The 21145-nt window shown below is 49.1% G+C and overlaps 1 protein-coding gene across 6 annotated transcripts in view; it reads left to right on the top strand.

The window, feature by feature from the left end:
- Window positions 1-6621, top strand: part of Col13a1 (collagen type XIII alpha 1 chain) — a 140821-nt gene extending 134200 nt beyond the window's left edge. For 2 of the 6 annotated variants that reach the window (XM_036168376.1, XM_036168372.1), the window contains 4 exons: window positions 1199-1285; window positions 2080-2157; window positions 4785-4823; window positions 6183-6621. In XM_036168376.1, coding sequence (XP_036024269.1) covers window positions 1199-1285; window positions 2080-2157; window positions 4785-4823; window positions 6183-6185 — 207 coding nt within the window. In that variant the 3' untranslated portion in view covers window positions 6186-6621. The remainder of the gene's footprint in view (window positions 1-1198; window positions 1286-2079; window positions 2158-4784; window positions 4824-6182) is intronic. The other 4 variants (XM_036168375.1, XM_036168373.1, XM_036168371.1 and 1 more) reach the window with 3 other exon arrangements.
- The last annotated feature ends 14524 nt before the right edge of the window (window positions 6622-21145 follow it).

Genomic DNA, 21145 nt, shown 5'->3' with positions numbered 1-21145 from the left:
AGCCAGATATCAGGGTAAATGCTGAAAGATCAGAGAGACAAAGGAGCAAGCCACAGCCACCTCTCACCTCACCAACTCCTCAGCCGAAAGGGGCTGAGCTCCTGTCTCCGCCCACCTTATATTCCTTTCTCTGCCCAGCCATATCACTTCCTGTCTCCACCTCCCTAGTCCTGAGATTAAAGGCGCGTGTGCTTCCCAAGTACTGGGAGCAAAGGCATGAGATCCCAATTGCTGGGATTAAAGGCGTGTGCCACCACCACCTGGCCTCTATGGCTAACTAGTGGCTGGCTTTGCTCTCTGATCTTCAGGAAAGCTTTATTTGCACAAAAAATATCACAAGCACCCTTACCTGCTGGGCCGTCATGACTGCCCAACAGTACAATTTTAAGTAGTGATGATGTGAGACCAGAATAAGCCAGAGAGATGCATCATAAGGGAGGATCAACCTGAGAATATATACATGCACATGTGTATATGCATGCACACACCGCCCTGCATACTTTCGTATGGGCTACAGTCATGCACACATGTGCACATGCCAGGACTCTAAACAGAGTCACCTTGCCTCCTAAGGGGACAGCAAAGGGATGAGAACTAATTGGAACAAGACGGGGCTAGAGAGATGGCTCAGTGGTTAAGAATGTGTACTGCTCTTACAGAGGACCCGAGTTCGGTTCCCAGCACCCACAGGGGACAGATCACAACCACCTGTCACTCCAGTTCCAGGAGGCTCTGACACCTCTGGCCTCCATGGACACCTGCCCTCACACGCACACACATACACCTGTTTCCAAAGAAACTAAACCTTAATTGGGACTAGAGGTTGTCAGCCCAAAGCCCTTTGCAATGAATCCCTTAAAGAGATGGAAACGTAACACATGATCCTTTGCTGGCCTTTAGATCAGCAGAATTGGGTGTCTTTAGTGGGCTACTCCTTCCTTCCTCGCCAGCTCAGAGATGCCACTGTTCTTACCTCCCTCTCCTCCCTCCTTTGCCAAAATCTTAGGTGCTTAGAGTTGGGAAGTGGGTGTGTCCCATAATCCTACCAGGATGCTAACTTGATTAAGGAAAGCTACTTGTCCCTCAGTCCTTCTCTGTCTCCTTTTTCCGCCTCTAACATGTGAATGATCCTAAAGTGTTGACGATGTGCTGATGTTGTTTTTCCCTCCCTTACCTTGGACTAAACCATTGCTTGCAGGGGGAGAGGGGGAAGAAAGGCTCTAGAGGGCCTAAAGGGGATAAAGGGGACCAAGGAGCACCTGGACTAGACGCCCCCTGCCCGCTGGTATGTTTTCGTTTCTCGTTCGCATGGTTCTGGATTTTTTTTTCCCACAGGGTTTCGGGCTGGGAACAAAGGAGGCAAATGCATGAGGAGCGGAGCTCCACAGATGCCACCGAGCCTGTCTGTGCCTTGGCAGTCCTGCCCGCAGAGGGTGGGCCCCAGAGCCACAGCTGCAAGCCATTCTGCTAAACCCCTTGCCTTTGAGTCCCTCTCCTTTGAAGATTCAGAACAATGGGTGGATGGAAGGAGAGGACTGCAGGGTCTGGGGAGAAGGTCTCGGGCTCTGGTCCCATCGTGCTTTGCAGCCCCACGTGGTGTTTATGGCACGAGATTTGCATCCTTTGTGTCACGGTCACCTCTGGGGCCTGCAGCTCTAGCTGTCTGAGACCTCACTCTGTCAGGATGCAAGACCCCAGAGTTAGTCTCCTGAGGGCCAGAGTCAATGCTGAGCAGAACAGGGCCAGATAAGGGGGCTTTTCATGTACTGCCCAGGAGTCAGACTCTGGAAAGCTGAAGACCAAAATGAGTAGATAGTCCCAAGCAGCCTTCCCAAGAAGCCAGCAATTAATGACTGTGCTGCACCAGCCTGGCTTCTCAAGTGACCTTTCAAATCTCTGGAAGGTTCTGAAAGCCACGCTGCTCTCCAGCGGGAGGTTGTCTGTGATTGTGCCAGGGAGAAGGTGTCTGCATACATCAGGGTCTGCATCCTGGCCAGGATAGGACTGGGCCTTTCCACTGCCCAATTGGAGATGGCTGACCTTGACCTCAGTAATCATCATGGTTGGTTTTATGAACAGGGCCACCGAGGTTTTAAAGGAGAGAAAGGGGAGCCGGGGCTACCAGGGCTGGACGGACTGGATGCCCCATGCCCACTGGTATGGCATTTCCTTCCCTTGCCTGCGTGGCCAAGCTGGGCTAGCCCACATGTGTGGTGTGTACCTGTGTGCCTCCTGACCCTCTCAGTCCATTCTCCCAGCTGCTGCTTACTGCTTCTTCACTCTGTGGACACCAAGAGTCACGTTGCCTGGAGCTTTGGTGGCTCCCAACCATGCCGTCCTCTTGCATGTGAAGCGGCCAGGTGTTTTCTTAGCTTTCTCCTGCAACTACTTCTGAAGCAAACCCCATCCCCCACCATAACATCAGCCAGCCCCCTGCAAAGTCAGTCTTGGCTGCATCTAATCCTCATTGCTTGATTGCATCTAGAGCATTCTGAAAGCTAGGGAAGCACATGGGTTGGGCAGGATTTTAACACTGACTGTTTTACCTCCACACAGTGCACGTAGCCATGAATACACAAGCTGAGCAAACAAACAAAACACTGAGTGAGCTGCCAGTCACCCTGCCAACCAAGCTCAGATGCAAACCCACCCCTTCCCCAAAGTTTGGCAAGGGACATGGGGCATGCTTCTAGACAGAGACATTCTATAATTAAGGTGAAGGTAGGAACCACCCTGTCCATTCTTCCAGACTGGATCCTGGGTCATGGCCCAGGTGACACCATCACTTAGAATATGGTCCGGGACCAGGTGGTAGATGCTAAAGACCCTGAAGGCTCTCCTTTGGTGTCTCTGCCCTTTGTCTTTAGGTAGCTCACTAGGAAAGAGAGGTGGAAAGATCTAGACTGTAATTAGGAGGAGGTAGGTGGTGGCCAAGTACCCCTGAGCACATCTGGAGTTGAAACTCAGGAGCTGGTTTCTCCCAGGTCCAGTCTTGCTCCAGACGGTAACTTCCAGAGTATCTGCATGACCCTCTTAACTAACCGTAAAGGAAACAGAAGGCAACCCCTTGACCCTGCAGGCACTGGTCTAGGCACGCCTGCTTGCCTTCCATTTCCCCGGGAGATTCTGGAGCTGCCATCACCACAGAATTCCCTGCCTCAAAATCCTGCCTCGTCCATCACTCACAGATCCTCTTTGAATGAAAATGGCCTTAGAAAGTCTGGATGATCACAGAGTTGCTTGAAGGGCACCAGAGATGTTTTAGAACACAAATGCAAAGCCAGGCAGCACAGGTCAAGCACACAGAGTAGCAAGCCTCCTGACACAACTCACCCTGCCCCCGCCCCCCCCCCCCCCGCAGCATGTAGCATGCAGCATGCATGGGTGCCTTTCTCAGCTATGACTTCCAAAGCGCTTCCATGAATTAAAACTGGGTCTTTCCTGGGCCACAGTCACACACACACACACACACACACACACACACACACACACATACACACACCATCTGAATACTCTTAGTTCTGCAAAGGCACCTTGGCCTTTCTACACTTTGCCTGCTCTTCCACTGTGCCCTGCCACCATCCATGTCCAGATGGAAATGCCACTGTGGCCCTCAAAGGCCCCTCTCCTTCCCAGGATTTGTGTGCAGTGTGCCACACTGTGGCAGTGGGGTGATTTGGCATGGCATGATGGACTGTGAAGGGGACAGAGGGGCACCACGAAACTGAAAGACACCGCCCTCTGCAAGTCCTCTTCCAAGCCCAGAGGAGAAAGATTATTTGACCATTCAAAATGATGTCTTTCCCAATAACATCCCATAATGATGTGTCCTTCATTTTGAATTGTCAGGAATGGGGTGCAGGAACTATTGGCATGACTTTAGCACATGCTGGGTTTCTTTGGTCTGGGACAATCCCTGCTGCATGCTGGGTGATTGGGGAGTTCCTTATTGGGCTGGGTGGAGGAGACCCTAAAGACTGCAATTCTAGGATGGGGCTGCCCTTCTGCTAGACCTAGGCTGAGACCCAGAGCCCTGTGCTCTTGGTTCCATCTGACCCTCCCCTCAAGCCTGACCTTTGAAAGATTCCTGGATTGCCACACAGTGTGCCAGAGAGTCCAGAATGTTAGGCCCGAGAAGCTTTGTGAAGGTTCCCTCACACGGGCACAGTATCCTTGACAATGTACAGTCACTTCCCAGCCCTATGTGCCATTTCCCCCCAGATTAGGGTGTCTGAGGCAGGGCCAGAAAGATGTCTCAAAATCCTGTTGCAATCCCCCTGAGGCTGCCTGTTCTCTGTTCCTTGTCACCCCGTCCCCACCCAGTAGTGACCATTATCTGGGACTGTTTGGATGACACCTCCCATTGCTTAGGAAGAGAAACAAGCTCAGGCCAAGTGGGAGCCACAGCAGACCTTCCCTCAACAGGTTTGCAGAGGAAGACCAGGGTCCCAAGTGCCCAGGGACCTGAGTTCTTAGCACTCTACCGAGTCAGAACAAAGGCGGTCCTCTATGCGCTTCATGAGCATCTGTACAGGCTGAGCCCACAGGCCACAGCAGTCCCTATCAGCCTTGCGCTGCAGCTACACTCGACATTAGCCAAAGGGAAAATGGTGGCATCTAAATGCTCCCCACCCCCTTCTAAGACGCCGACCCAGGGCAAGAAAGGAAGCAGACGACAGTGGGCAGGCCACGTCCCATTGAGGCTTGGAAATGTTTGTATCGTTGTTACCCTACCCACTCAGCTAACTATCTCAAGAGTCTAAGCATTCTCTGCCTCTTCGCAGGGAGAAGATGGCTTACCAGTCCAAGGCTGCTGGAACAAGGTAAGATTCCCAGAGGCCCTCGCAGCTCAGGGTCAACCCTTTCCCAACAATGCCATGAAGCTGTCAGTTTTCCATCCTTTTCCGTAGATGAGACAGCAAGATGTGGGTCGGAAAAGGTGCTACCTCACCAGTGGCAGGGGAGAGGGGTACCCATTAAACAGCCACTCACTGCACACACCTGGAGAACACTTAGAGCTGTTTTAAGAGACCAGACAGGTGGATCAGTTGACAGGAGTGTTTGCTTAGCATGCACAAAGTCCCGAGTCTGATCCCCAGCACTGCATAAATCCTGCATGGTGGTACATGTATGTAATAATCCCAGCACCCACTCACCTAGGAGGTGGGGGTAACCCAAATAGGGAGATAGCACCAGATTCACAATGCCATTGTCATTTGCCGTCATTAAAGCAGTCAGCTGAATGCCACAAGGCCAGCCCTCTCAGCCACAGCTCCCACCCAAGTCGCAGGACTCCCTAGCCTAAGGGCAGAAGCCTACCTTTGTCCTCAGCAAGGTCTGCAGCAAGTGGGCAGCCATCTCCCTGGACCTCACCTCCCCCTCAGTATCTCTCAGCCCCCACCACCATCATCTAAGGCTATCAGTATGTCCTCATTGTAGGGCTCAGGACCCCACACTCGCAAGAGTTTAGGCTTAGTCAATCCAGTCCTGTGCCTGTAACTCAGAATTGTACAAAGAGGCCCCTTGGCGCCCCTGTACCCCGGTACTCAAAATCTCATTGATGTACAGGACTAGAAAGAGTAAGGAGAAAAGCAAGGCATCAGATCTAAATCAACACCTAGGTATCTAAAGCGCTCACAAGCCACAGAAAGGGAACGTTCAGCATTGAGGGGGCGGTGCCTCTCTTCCTCCTCTCCCGCAAGAATCTGCCCCTCACTCAGCCTCATCCAGGAGCTGTGTGTGAGAGGACCATTAAATAAGACCCTCCTCAGTCCCCAAAGATTCTCCCTCAAGGTTGTTGCTGGTGGGCAGAACATGGAATATGTTGAACTGAGCAAGGGAACCACAGCTGCTGTCCAGAGCTACAGCATGTTGGAGACGCAACCAGAAATGACATCTCGGCAGATGTAGTGCACAGCGTGGTTTCCAAGACAGCATAAGAGACTGCCCTCTAGTGGCTATAGCCAGGAGTAGGTTCAAGGTGAACACTGGGTTTCCCATCCTGGGGTTAGACATGTCTTAAATCCAGATGAGGGTCTTCTAGCAAGTTTAATGTTCCACACTTTCCTATCAGAGGTGCAATTCTGATGCAATCAGAGACAAATCCACCTCCTTTCCTCCAGGGGAGGCAGCATTCAGGCCCCCCGGAACTAACTCTCCATTGTTCTGGTTTTGTTTTGCAGTGACGCCTCTAACCTCGGATTGGCCTGTGTGTGTGTTTGTACATAGGATATTTATTTGTATACAGTTTTCACTTTTTGAAAATGCCCAAAGTATGATGCATCTTACAGATCATTTAAAAAGAGGAGGAAAAAAACCTGAATATTTTGTACAGAAAATAACCTGTTCCCTTTTGTTTACAAGACATTTTTGTATAAATCTGTTTCTAATACGCTGTCTGTGAGTCTGCTCGTAATGTTGCATGATATTTGTGCACACTTATTAAACATCACAGCTTAATAAATTATTGTGTTCCAGTGCCAAAGGGGGCCTGCCAGCAAAGAGGTCTGCGAGCTTACGTGTGAATTCACAAAAATGTGGAGGTCCATGATGTTTGCCAGACTAGATGTATCTGATAATATTTTAAACTTCAACTGACTTTCATTATTATTAAAAAAATGAAACGTGGCGATTTATGATCCTGATTAATCACTAAATTAAATCCATCCTGTCTTGTGCAAGCAGGAAGTCTCAGAAGCAGGAGCCCTCAGAAGTGTGAAGCAATATTGGGAAATGTTAGCGTCAACAAAAGGAGGGTGGGGACTCACTTAGGAGATGTTCCTTATGTCACATCCCAAATTCATCTCTTGAACATTGAGGGTTCAGCAATACTGAGGCCCCCCAGGGCTGCAAAGGGGACTTACGTATTGTTTTGGGGTTTGGTTGGGGCTTTTGTTCATTCTTATTTCTGTTGCTGTGATAAATTGTCACAACCAAAAGCAACCTAGAGCAGTGAAGGGTTGATTTTGGCTCACAGTTCCAGAGGGGTTGAGTCTACCATGTTAGGGAAGGGATGGTAACAGGAGCAGGGAGCTGGCTGTTCACATCTCATCCACACACAGGAAACAGAGGAGAACCGGAAGTGGGCCCTGGCTATAAAACCTGAAAGCCCGCCCCCAGGGAGGGACTTCCCTCAGCAAGACTCCAGCCTCTAAAGGCTCCATTAGCCTCTCAAAAACAGCGCCACCTACTGGAGACTAAGCGTTCTAGTCTCGTTTCTCATCCAACTGTCTATACCGCCTTTTGATTTAAGACATGGCTACTACAGAGCACGCTGTTCACTTCACAGAAATCTGCAGATCCAGGCGCAGCTGGCTGAAGGAGGGGGCTTTGCCTCGTGTGCCAGTCTACTGCAGCAAAAGAGAATGACCCCACCACCACCACACCCACTGGATTTCCACCACATGTGACAAACCTCAAGTTGTGTTGTTTTGTAGGAAATGGAGTTGTTGTGGGGCTGAAGAGATGGCTCGGTGGCCTAGAGCACTCGCTGCTCTTGCAGAGGCCCATGGTTTGATTACCAGTACCCTCATGGTGCACAACCATCTGTAACTCCAGTTCCAAGGGATCTGGCGCCCTCTTCTGACCTCCATGGTCCACGTACATACATGCAAGCAAGACATGAGCACACATGAAGTAAAGGAGTGTTTTTTAAATGTTGCAAAGAAATGGAGTGTGCTGGAAAGGTGGATCAGACAGCAGCATGCCTGTTGCACAGGCCTGAGGGCCTGAGGTCAGTCCTCCGAGCCCACGGGGAAGAGCTAAGTGTGGGCGTACATGGTTGAAATCCCAGTGTCCAGAAGTAGATTCCCCAGCCTTGCTAGCCAGCCAGCTAGCTTAGCCTGATCAGAAAGCCTCAGGCTGGTGAAAGACCCTATCTCAGAAAAACAAGGTGGGGTGAGTTCTGAGGATCAGGGCCTGAGGTTGTCTTCTGGTGCAGCACTTGTTCATACACACACACACACACACACACACACGCACGCACGCACGCACGCACGCACGCACGCACACGCACATGCACCCATACACATATATGCATACATACTCACATGCATACACACTTACATATTCATGCATATGCATATATACATACATATATATGCACACACATATACACATATATGCATACATACACATGTGCATACACACTTACATGTTCGTGCATATGCATATATACATACCCATACATATACACACACATACATACCTATTCATGCATATGCATATATACATACACACCCATATACACACACATACATACATATATATGCACATATATATTACACACACACACAAGAAATAGAGCTGTCAAGAGGCTGAGGCAGAGGGATTGCAAATTTGGGGCAGCTTGGGCTGCATAGTCAAACCCTGTTTCTTAAAAAATAAAGGGGGGGGAAGAAAGTTGTGTTTTCTTGTCACCGTGCCTACTTGGTAAAGGTCTCAGGAAACCTCTTCCTTATTTTTTTTCCACTTTCATATCTGTGTGTAGTGTGTGCGTGTGCATGTTTGCATGTGTGTAAGTACATGTGTGGGTACCTGTGCATGTAGGTGTGTGGCATGTGGAGGCTCTCCGGGTTGATGTCAGGGGTCATCCTCGATCCCTCTTCCCTCTTACTCAAAAGGGGGGGTCTCTCAGTCCAACCCAGAGCTCGCCAATATGGTGTCAGTAGCTAGACTGCTCTGGGGAATCTCATGCCCCTGCCATCTGAGTCTGGGAGCGTTCGTGTGGGTTTGGGGACCTGAATCCAGGTCCTCATACTGGCTCAGCAAATACTTTAACCCCTAAGCCACATCCCCAGCCCTCAGGAAACCTCTGTTGATGAACAGGTCAGTATTACTAGGGTGTAATGGTGTAGCCTGTGGTCTATTGTCAACTGTTTAGAGTGTCCTTGGGACTTCTAAGGGAACCTGAAACCAACATTTCCCTCCCTTTCCAGATCTATTTTCATTTTACATTTCTTTTATAGAACCACTGTTAACAGACCCTGCCCCACCACAACACAGACAGACAGACAGACAGACAGACACACACACACACACACACACACACACACACACACACTCCATCCCTCACTTCCTAAGAACCTGCCAGGTGTGACAGTAAGCTCACACTCACTAACTGTTATGTTAATGGAACCAAGCTGCACAGGCATCAACCCAGGGCTCACTTCCAGTAAGCTGTTCTGGAAATCAGACAGTTCCTCCTGGGCACCAGCTTCCTCCTGGGTACTTACTGGCTTCCTCATCTGAAAACTGAAGTTGCTGATCTGGAGTGAATCCCAGTGGACATAGATAGCGTTTGTCTGTCCCCTCCTTGTGGGGAAGATACGTGCAGCCACTCAGGCCAAGTCCAAACCTCCAGCTGGTCTGATGAACCCTTTCAAAATGGCCCCATGACCCCACTCCAGCATCTTCCCCATCTTGTCCAGTGACAAGGGCTCCAAACACATTTTAATTGCACTGTCTTCACATTCAGAAGTGAAATATAACAAAGACACCAGCCAGCAACATATCTGTCTTTCTATCAGCAGCCACAAAACAGAATGGCCTACATTTTTATGGAGGAAGTAATCCACAAAAATGCCCAGCCTTCCAAAGTCACACAGCCTGTCTCAAGTTGTGTTTATTGAAACTGACCCTGGAGGTTACCTAGTTCCTGGGCCAACTTCCCCACTCCTGAATGAGGACCTGGGAACTCCGAGTGCCACCAGGTTCTCCAAAGGCCGCTGCCTGAAATGTAGTCACAGCTCAGTGATGACATCATCGTAGTAAAAGTGAGACCATACAGGAACAACTCCCCCTCCCATTAGCTCCCAAGACCGACATCAAACGAGTCTTCTGGGGACAGTGGACAAGCTCTCCTGTTCCAAACCTGTGCTTTTCACCCACTCAACACCACCAAGAGAATTCCAGTCACCCACCATGATAGAGAACTCCTGGTTCTAATGGCACTAATTGCAGTATTAGGAAGGCCGGGGCCCAAGGATAGAGAATCTGAGGCTGGCGTGGGCTACAGTCAAGCTGCAGCTGCAGCTCAATGGCAGAACATTGCCTGGCACTTGAGAGGCCCGGGGTACAATCCCCACCTAAAGACAGTCAAAGGAAAATATGGGCAAAGGAAGCAATGTGACAGGCAACAGGGGAATGTCATCACTAAGACTAAGGTGGAGCTCACACATCACTTCAAGCCTAGCTGTGGAGTCTTAATTGTGTTGAGTGCAGAGAAGGAAGGTTAGAAGCACATGAGGTACCAGTCCTGACTTGAAGAAGAGGGGCGCAATCAGAAGGGCGGGTGTGGTTGCAGGGTGCCCAGCAGGAGCTCTCAGGAAAAGGTGATTCTGAGTGTGGGGACGTAGCTCAGTTGTAGGGTGCTTGCCTAGCATGGGCAAAGCCCTGGGTTCCATCCCTGGAACTATCCAAACCCAATCTGGTTGGTGCATGCCTGAAATCCCAGCACTTGGGAGAGTGGAGGCAGGAAGTCAGAAATTCAAGGTCATCTTCAGCTCCGTAGGGAGTTTGAGGCTAGCCTGGGCTACAGGAGACCCTGTCTAGAAGGAAAGGAAAAAAAAAAAAAAAAACGCTCAAGATTCTCACTGTATCTTGGGGCCGAAGGGCAGCTCCCGCTGTGCCTGCCCTGTGTTCTGCCACAGGGGACATATTGCCCACCTTCATCTATGTGGAGACATGTTGGCATTTCAGCATAAAGCTGAAAGAAGCCACACCTTGCTCAAGGAGCGGCTTAGCCCCTTCCCACACGCTGCTCTGACCCCATCTATGATTCATCATGTTTACCACCCTTCCCAGCATCTTGACGTCACAGACAGAACATGGTGTGACAGTGACCTGACCCAGAGGACACCAGGGTCCTTTTCTCTACCATCCACTCTCTGGTCTTGGGGAGCTCCGGGTCACGGTATGTCCGAGTTTCAGATGAGGGTGTCAGGCTTGGGTGATTTCTGTCATCCCTGACACCCTGAAGCCCTCTGATTCTACTTCCAGGTCAGCTGTAGGGATGACTGTGGACACAGAGGGGGGCATCCTGTGCTCCCTACTGCCTGGAGTCTTTTGACTGCAACAGCATCATGCATGGAGCTGGCTTGGCAAACTTGAGGCATGCGTGTGCTCGTAACCCTGGATGGGGAGGGGCCACATGCGCTGAGTGCTCAATGATGGTCACAGGCAGCCAGGGTTCATGGGTGCTGAGGACAGAGGACAGCAGGGGCCAGTGTGGTCAGGAAGGAGAGGCTGAGGTCTTTGGGAAGGATTTACAAAGCAGAAAGGGAGGAGCTAGCGGCTGCCTGGAGGTGGTCCTGTGGTTCATTTCTCTAGCAGCATCTCCCAATTAGTATGAGCCCAGTGCCTCTCAGTTCTGAAGTCAGAGGATGCACATGAGACCACAGCGGAAGAGAGAGGCAAAGATTCCATCCTGGCTGTGAGGAGCTGGTGGTCTGGCTACAGCTATGTGGGAGCTGAGCTGGAGAGATCTCTGATCCTAGGAGGTGCCCATAAAAATGTGCCGATGCTCAGCAAGGCTCCTTCTCAAACGTCCCCTTCTCTATGCCTTCTCAAGGGCCAGAGTCCTTGGCTAGTGGCCAAGAAGTGAAAGCAGCCCTGAGCCACGGGGAAAGTGCCTAACCATGGAGGAGGACCAAGATGGAGGATCTGTGCCTGCACAGAGGGCTGTCTGCAGAAGCCTTCCTGAAGGCCTGGTTTGAGGAGCCGATCGGAGCGTGACCGCAGGAGAGCAAGGCCTCTGCCCTCTCCACACAGGAGCTCAGCTAGACCACTGCAGGCCTCCAGACATGCTCCCCGCAGAGGTTCCTGGGGCTCTCTGCAGCCAGGTGGGCTGGTGTGACACCCAGAGTCTCCTTTCTTGCAAGAACTTTGAGCAACATGTCTACAGGAGGAGCAGTTGGCGGCTTCCTGTCCTGACCCCAGGGACCCTTCCTAGGAGGCTATGGCCTGGATCCTAACATCTTTCTCAGCTCCTTCAACCCCACAGGGCTCCTTGTCTGCCTTTTGGGGCAGCCTCCATTAATCCTGTCCCTTCTTGGGTTCTTTCAAATGTCATTTGCCAGAGGAACAAAGAACATTGGCCTCAGGAAGGAAGCAGCAGGGATGTAGAAGAAAAACACTCATGAGCAAAGGTAAGCAATAGCGGCAGCTGCCTGGCCTGGCCCTCAGAGCCAGTCACCTTACACACACACATATACACAGACACATGCACACACCTGTGTAACATGGTGCGATGCCCCAGCTGCTACTGAGCCAAAGCCAAAGGAACACACTCACAGTCAAGATCATTTCAAGATGGTCTGGAATAAGCTCCATTCCTTTGGCAACATTGTTGGAAGCCACAGACCACCTTACTTCCCCATTGTCTCCCTACTTCGCCAACGAGCGCGCCTGTCCGACCCACCCACAGCCCTTTCGAGTGAAGGAGGGCAGCGTCCACTCTACGCTGGAGACAACAGATGTGGGAGCCACACTGAGGATAACCCAAACACTAAATTCAGTCTCCAGCCCTCAGCACCTCCTCTCACTTAGTGCTGTAATCAGAACTGATGGTCTCAGGGGTCCAGACAGGTAGAGGACAAAGGTCCTCTCACCTCTGACAGGGAGTTTGAACTGGAATACAAAGAACCCCTGGCCTAGGCAAGGAGTGAAGGTCATCGGAAGGTCATTGAGGACAGCAGCCCTCAAAGGGAAGAGGCTCCATCGGAATAAATCACCATCCCAAAGGAGCCTCACCCCGAGACTCCCATGATGGAGAGGCTTAGACATGGGGGAATTCTAATGATTCTGACTTTGAACCTGTGACGGCATCTTTCTTTGATGCTTCAGAACACTTTTAGGGGGTTCCCCCCATTCCTAATGTCTGAACTTGAGGGGTGCCACTCTGATCTTCATGTGGTAGCTTCCTTCTTCCCCCATTTTGGGGGGAAATCTATTCGCCCAGTAGGAACAGTGTCCTTTTTTTTCCCATGACTACAGACAAATCGTATGCATCCATCTTCGATTCCTTTGGGAGTCAAGGGCACATGCGTGTAACAGGGCATGGAAACGGTCCCAGGTAGTGGACCTAGACATGACATGGGGAGCTAGTGGGTACTCTGGGATTGCCACAGCCAAATCACTGGCTACCGAACCCTCCAACCATCCCCAGGGCATGGGAGAAGCGAACGCGTCCTATATAATGCAAATGGGCTTGAGAGCTGTGGATGGCTGACGGGATCCTAGACATTTGTGCATAGTTGGATAGTCTACCACCTGCCAATGAATCCCGACTCAGAACCAGCGTCAGTGGAAGAAGACAGTGACCGTGTTGGTCACCTTTACAGCTGGGTCCCACAGCTCCTTGTAAGAAAGACTGTGAAACCATTTGAAAAGAGACGTTTTTACTTGCACTCCACTCATTCCAAAGACTGTTTTTCAGGGGGGCGTCTGCCAAAGCAAACGTCCCTGAGACGCTAGCCGCTGAGGATGTGGTCCCTGGTAATTAAGTCTCTGTGTTGAACCCAGCGGCAGCTTGCTATCTGGGCGACACTGGCCAAGAGCCTTCCACAGTCTGAGTACCAACTTCATCCTCTGCACAGGCTGCCTGCCTTCAATGACAAACGATGAGCTCTGGGAAAGCCCGCGGAAAAAATGGAAAGCGCTGTGCCGAGGTGCTGGGCAGTAAACACAAGCTCTTGTGTTTAGACAAAAAACAAACAAACAGCTTCCCTTATTGGAGAAAAGCTTGATTTAACTAGAATCATCGAGGAAGGGCCATTAAATTTTCTGGTGAAATTAGGTGCAAAGAGGTTCCCCTCACACCTGTGGAGGAGCTTGAGGGATGAGCCATTTGGATGTTGACTAACAGGGCTGTAGAAATAACAGGGCAGTTCTAGGTGGGACATGAGGATGGACTGGCCCCTGTGAAGTTATTTTCTAAAACTAAATTCCATAAATGTCCATAGGGTTTTGATTTTCCTTTTCCTGAAAGAGAAAAGTAAGCAACGTAAGAATAGTAATAATACCTCTTGCTTTAAAATCCCAGTTACCCCGTTAAGTGAGGTCGTCTCCTTCCCTGGCTCCTCAGCCCCCACCCTCACCCACACACCGCCCACCAACTCACCACTACCCCCACTCCCCAGAGGAAGATGCTTCCTTTTCCCAGCAGCCTTCCTCCTTTTGACTGCCCATCTGTGACCTCTTGACACACCTGGGCAGACTCTCCATATGGCCAACCCGATGTCTTAAACTTAAAAATCGTCCACACAGAGCATCAGTGAGACAGATGTCATTCCCTCGTGTCTTACACTGTAGGGTGGTTAGTGGAGGGTTGGGTGTATTTTCTAAAAACCAGAAACTAATTTTCTGAATGGCATCATGAAGGCAAGAGGTTTGTCTGACTGGCCCCCCAAGTCAGCACGCAGGAGTAAAATCATTGTTGGGAAAGTCATAGGCAGGTCCAAACTTCTGCCATTGTGACAAGCTGCTGTGGACCATAAAATTCAAACAGGAGAACCATGTGGTCAGTTATAACAGTGATAACAACAGCAACAAATACAAAAAATTCTCATAATATTTTAAATAAGTTTACAATTTTGTATTGGGCAGAATTTATAACTGCCCTGAGCCACAAGATGCCTGTGAGCTGCAGTTTGGATATAAGATGAATTATTTGTTGTTTTTGATTTTTTTTTTTTTTATGGACCCACTCACACTTCGGCCAGTGGGTCTTGTATGTAAAAAGAACAAAACGTTCACTTGAATCCAGTTTGTGGTGCGGATGTGTTCCTGTGATTTCTGTGTTGACGTTTAGGCAAAGTCACTTTTCACTGGTGCTTTGGACGGTCTTCCTCTGAATCCCGCTGTCATCCACTAAACCTCCTTTGAGGCCACTTGGTACTGAGTGCCCTGGAGTGAAACATGGCACCCCCTCACAGCTGTCCCCGCAGAAGTGCATACACACCTTGGTGCTTTACCACAAAAGAGCTCACTTGCCAACACTCAAGACTCCTTCTGAGCTGACGGGTACCTGGACTCCACAGCTTGTTTTGACGTCCAGACAGAGCTCTGTGGTTTGCTTCTTGCTTCGAGGGAATGGACGGTGAGAGGGCTGGCAAGGCTTGAACCTTCCTGCTCTGCTCTGGGCCTCCGCCAAATAGTTTCCTAAACACTCAGCAACACCGCCCCCCCCCACAGACACACATACATTCACCTCCTAGAAAGGAAGATGATGCCCCCTCCATCCTCAGTTCAAGTGGTCCCTTTGCCCTCACACACTCACTAGCTCCGCCTTTGCTGGTTTCTCAACTAGCATCTCCTTGGCACGTTTTATTTTATTTTTTCACTTTCCCATTCTGTCATCTCACCCCCAGATCACGTGGATCTATCCCCTGCCTCCATGCCCATCATTTCAGGCCTCTATCCCCTCCCCCAGGCCCTCCACCACCACCACACTTCCTGCAGATTGGCCTCAATGCCTCCGATGGCTCTGCAAGGTTTCCTGGAGAGGAAGAAGCTATGTCCGAAAACTGTCTGACCTTGTCTGTTTTCCTGGTCCCTTGCCTTTAGACAGACTCTGACAGATCTATTGCAATTCTTTCCCCATCAAAGAGAAATCCAGTCGCTTGTCCTAGCTTTACATTGAGTCTCTGTTCTAAGTCTTTGATTGGTGAAGAGGCGCTCCGCCTTTTCTTTGTTTTGGCTTTGTGATTAAAAGTGGACTCTAGCGTTTTCCTGTAGGGTTTTAATTTAGTTCTCACGGAAACAGGCTCAGGGTCTGCGACTCTATCTCCGCAGAGGAGGGTGGTCAACTTCAAGCAGAGCTTAAATGAAAAAGTAACACCAGATGTCATATTCAGGAACTTTTCTGCTGGTTTCATTCATGTTTTTCCTTGTGGCCTGCGAGTTTCACTGTTCAGAGCCACGCAAGCCCCCGTGCCTTCAGATTTAAAGCAGTTCTCTGCTGGCCTCAGGCCTCCACTGATGGCTGCCCACTTGCCCACCAAAGCATGATGGAGGGTTGTGAACAGGGCAACTGTCCCTCATGCTGGAAAAGCCTCGCAAAATGCTTCCAGATGTGTCCTTCACTTTTCCTTGGGAATGCACCTAGTTTCCCTTCAGAGCACAGGCTGTTGAGATCTGGGATTAGGTCTCTGATAAAGTGACCAAGGGAACAATGGTTCTTTTACTTAAAAACCAACTCTTTGGTTTATAACGCAGCCAAAAATAAAACAAGTGAGCTCTGTGGCCATCGCGTCTCCTATGAACAACACTCAGTGTCTCCCATGAGCCACTGGGATTCCACAGAGTCCCTGGCACCACTACCATGAGAGTTCTGCACATGTGCTCTACAGTGAAGAAAATGTGTCTGTAAATGGCTTGGTGAAATTGTTGAGACATTCACCTGTGCTTTCTGGGGCAAGGAGAGGTGTTGCTGGTCTGTTTGGGACAGAGTGACGTTTCTGGGAACACGACTGGATGCAGACCATGGTAAAGCAGGTGTCACGTGAGCCCCTTGCCCAGACACGATACTGAGAAAGCTGTTGGCTGATAACTTAGAGCCTGATGGTTCTTCTTGGCATCCCGTGGTCCTGGACTCAAACTCTGCCTCACAATATTGAAAAATGAGGCCCTTTCGGGCAGGAGTCTTGTGCCTCACACCATGGCTTTTCTCCACCAACTCGGGTCCGCAAGCCTGCAAGACTAGACTAGACTTCGCCAAGCGCAAACTCGCACATGATGTCTCTGGGTACCACTGGGAAAAGACTTCACGATTCCAGGTGTCTGGGAGCTTGCTTTCTATGAAAGACATGGAGCCTCGCCTCCTGCTTCAGTGAGTTAGCAAAAATGCCATTCCACCAGGCAAACAGCACCAAGAGAAAGGTGATGGTTCCCCACAGTCCCTCCGTACCCAGAGGAACTGCACAGGACCCAGTGCCCCAGGCCAGTCTTCCCAGCTACTTATAGAAGCATCTGGATGCTACACAGCTTCCCCCTTGCTGAACCTCTCTTTTTCCTATTTGGTACACTTGGTGTAGTATTTGACCCAGGGTTTCACGTCCATGGTGAACAAGAGACTTTCTATTGTTTCTCACGGACGTGGTGAGTTGGGATGTTGGACTCTGCATCTGCATCTCAAATCTGGTGCACAGCTCCCAGTTTCCCACTTGCCAGCCCCTCTTCGCCTGTCCTGATGCCTTTCATTTCATTCTGATCACCTCAACCATTGTTTTATCTTATTCTTCATTTTGACTTTTTCTTCTTTTCCTGGTGCACCCAACTTGATTTTCAATCCCCTTGGATACGTTGAAAGTTGGTTCATTTTTGTGTTGACATAGGAAAACGCTTTGCTGATAAATTCTGACTTCCAGGACTGGGCCCTTTTCAAGGGCACCCACACATTACTCCCCATTACCAGGTGCTAGTTCAAAACCCCAGGCTCTCTGCTGGGGCTCCCTTTCCATTTCTGACGTTGATTTCCGGTTATCAGTGGTTCCTTTGGTTCCTTTGGCCAATGCCTGAATACTCGAGGTCAGAGACAAACTCTTCGCTTTCCTCTGTTGAATAACTTCCAGGTTAGGGGGCCATAGGGACCACTTGTGGCTAAGGGTCAGCATGTCACAATGCAGCTAATACCCAACCTCGACTGTTTGAAATGCTCTGCTCCCTCCTCTCCACCTGACGGGGGTGGGCTTCAACTTAGAACTCGATTGAATTTGGCACAGTAGGGCTGGCTGTGCGGTCTCTCCCCAGCCCTAGAAGTGTGACACGGGTCTAAGGTCTTCCCAGAGAACAGGGGCTTCAGTCTCCGACCCTGTTCCAGCCCTCACTTTTACAAAGTACAGGAATCAAAGTTCAATGCAACTGGAATGTTCCAAATGGAAAAACCTCACCGTGAAAATTAACTTCTTCTTTGAAATGCGACTTGGCATGCTGCCCAGATAAGTGCACCACTTTTTTAAGTAAGGGGACCCTGAAAGAAAAGAAGGAAGAAAAACAATTAGCCATTTTGGGGCTGAGTACTGCAGCTCAGTGGTTGAGAGCTTGCTTACCCTGCTCAAGGCCCTTGGTTTAATCCCCAACACTGTAAAAAAGAAGAAAGAGAGAGAGAGAGAGAGAGAGAGAGAGAGAGATCCTAGTCCCCATCCACACCCCACCCAGAAAACCCACGGGAGGGCAGCGACTCCAACCACAGCAATGTCCCAAACGTCAAAAATGAACACACAAGAGCATCAGTTCTCAACCTGTGGATCTGGACTCCACTAGGGGTCGAATATCAGATATTTACATTAGGATTTATAACAGAAGCAAAATTACAGTTATGAAGTAGTAATGAACACTTTTATGGTGGGGGTGGTCACCACAACATGAGGAATGGTATTAAGGGTTACAGCATAAGGAAGGTTGATGTGGGGAGATCAGTGAGTAAGCACGCCAACCAAGGCATCTGGGAAAGGTCTAGAAATACCAAGAGGAGCCATCCACTGCCTAAATCAGCAGCACAGGCAAGCAGGAGTCTCACCAACTCAGTCTAGACGCTAGAAGACGAGGAAGAGGCAGCCGAGAGCTCTTCGCTCCAACCGTGATCCTTGAGGTCTGCGCCGCCCTAGAGTTTCACATTGCCATTTTGTATTCTCTCTGGTGTAAATATTTTCCGCTGTAAAAAGAAATGTAAATACTGATTGTATATTTTGTTCTTGTCTTTTCTAAAGTGGAAGTTGATCTGGGTAATAAATCACAATTCATTTACATCTTGTTCCTTTTCTGTTGTTGTTTTTTTTTTTCTCCTTCTTCTTCTTCTTAGAAATCCTATACTTTAATATCTTTCAGGAGGCAGAGGCTGATTAAAGAAGCTCTTCATCCCTCACTAATGGAGGGAAGATGGTGCCGGCTGAGGAGATGGGGATTAGGGGGTCGGAGCACAGACAAGCTTTGAGTCTTTCATTAACAGGTGCGGGACTCTGAGTGAAGCCCTCTTAACCTCTTGGGGCTTCATCCAAAAGTGAAAACAGCTGCCTGGCTCTTACAACACAACAGAGTGGCAGATGAAAAATACTTTGAAAGTAAAAACTTGTATTCAAAGGCACCAAACTGCCAAATCTTGACTGTCAGGCTCTCTATTGGTTGGGAGGTTGATCTTTCATAGATGGGAAATCTCCACCTATTTCATGTTATGTTTTGCTTGAACTCTATTTTGGAATGAAACCAATAAGAAATTAAGTGTACTGTTAATTTCTTCTGCTACTTTTGTTTGTTTGTTTGTTTGTTTGTTTTTCGAGACAGAGTTTCTCTGTGTAGTTTTGGTGCCTCTCCTGGATCTTACTCTGTAGACCAGGATGGCCTTGAACTCACAGAGATTCACCTGGCTCTGCCTCCTGAGTGCTGGGATTAAAGGTGTGCGTCACCACCGCCCAGCCTCTTCTGCTACTTTTAAAGACCCATAGTTAATAGTCAAAATTATTTCATGGGCTTTAAAAGCACTTGAAGAAGAAACAAGGTCTTTTTTTTCCGCGTTTTTTTTTTTTTTTTGTTTTTTTGGTTTGTTTTTTTTTTTTAGTGTGTGTGATGTTTTGTCTTGTTGTTTTGTGTGTGTGTGTGTGTGTGTGTGTGTGTGTGTGTGTGTGTTGTCTGTTTGCCAACATGTATGTCTGTGTCCCGCATGCATTTGGATCTCCTGAGACTGGAGTTACAGATGGTTGTGAGCTGCCATGTGGATGCTGGGGATTGAACACAGGTCCTCGGCAAGAGCATCTGTGCTGCTAACAGCTGATCCACCAATCCAGCCCAAAGAAATAAGTTTTGATAATTCTAACAATGCCTAGGATTTAAATATGTTCTTGGTTTAACCGAAAATGTATCAGTTTCTAACATATCTTGAAGAACAGTTCAAGCCAGCAGGAATGAAGCCAAACGACCTAAAACTGACAGTCTATCCAGTGTGAGTGGGAATCTCATAGACTAGCCCAGGCACACAGAACCAAGAAGGGCCTTCTTAGCCATTCAAATGGCTGAACTGAAGCCATACAATTCAAAAGCAAGCCGAGGTGCATAGCTTCCCTAGCATTTGACCTTGGCTATTTGCTATTTCAGAGTGGGAAAAAAGCCTTCAAAGTCGGCACCCCTCACATCTTGCAGAAGAGAAACTGACCATTTATGTGATTGGTGCCTCTAATCCCAACACTCATGAGACAGGCAGGAAAATCAGAAGGTCAGCTACATTGCAAATTTGAGGCCAGCCTGAACTATATGAGACCTTGTCTATAAATAAATAAATAAATAAACAAATAAATAAATAAATAAGCAGTATCCAGAAAAAATTGAACTCTGTACCCACATCTCAGAAAGAGTTACCAAGACCTTCTATGAGCAGCCAGGCTCTGAAAGAATTTAGTATTCAACGAGAATGTTGAGGAAGAGGTAAAGTCATACCAATTTAAAAGTGAACATATGTTGAAGATTTTATCGGAATCATATGACAAGAGAACCAGACACGGGTTTTAAAGGCCATTCAGAAGAACAATCAGCACAAGTTTATATGGAGTCACGGGACATTGGGAAGAACCGCAAATGGAAACAAAGTAGATTCTCACTACCATCCGGCACAGGACAGGAAGGTCTACCAGTTTTCTGCACTTTATAAAGTGCTGTGAAGCATTTGTAGGCCATTAGCAGGTCTAGAAGCTGGAAACCCAAGAGGCTGTACCAGAGGTGAGCCACCGCTTTCCACTGAAACCCAGACTGTTTTTCTACTATTGCAAAGCTCTCTCTGCCTTACCGACTGTCCTGGCCTACTTCAGAGCTGTTAAGACACATCATTTTCAACTCTTGCATTACTCTGGTAAATGGGCAATCAGGAAAAAACCCTTGGGCAGATATTGATGGAACCCTATATGAATGTTAACCTTCTGACCTCCGACCTCCGAGCCCTTCCCCTCTCTCTCTGTTCACTGTCTCTGAGCCCACCCTCCCACTCCCACCCCCACCCCCACCCCCACCGAGCTTGGGGCTAAGAACTCTTGACATAATTAACTAGATCTGCAGGGCTGATCAAAAGCAGATGTGGTAAAGGACATCGGCCCTGGATTCCACTGTGCTCATCTCTAACAAAGCAGTAAATCTCCAGGTTTATACCACCAGGGTCATCCCTCTG

Source organism: Onychomys torridus, chromosome 18 (assembly GCF_903995425.1).
Source record: "Onychomys torridus chromosome 18, mOncTor1.1, whole genome shotgun sequence".
Classification (NCBI taxonomy): domain Eukaryota; kingdom Metazoa; phylum Chordata; class Mammalia; order Rodentia; family Cricetidae; genus Onychomys; species Onychomys torridus.
The sequence above is the reverse complement of the archived record's forward strand: the minus strand, read 5'-3'. Positions and strand labels throughout refer to the sequence as shown.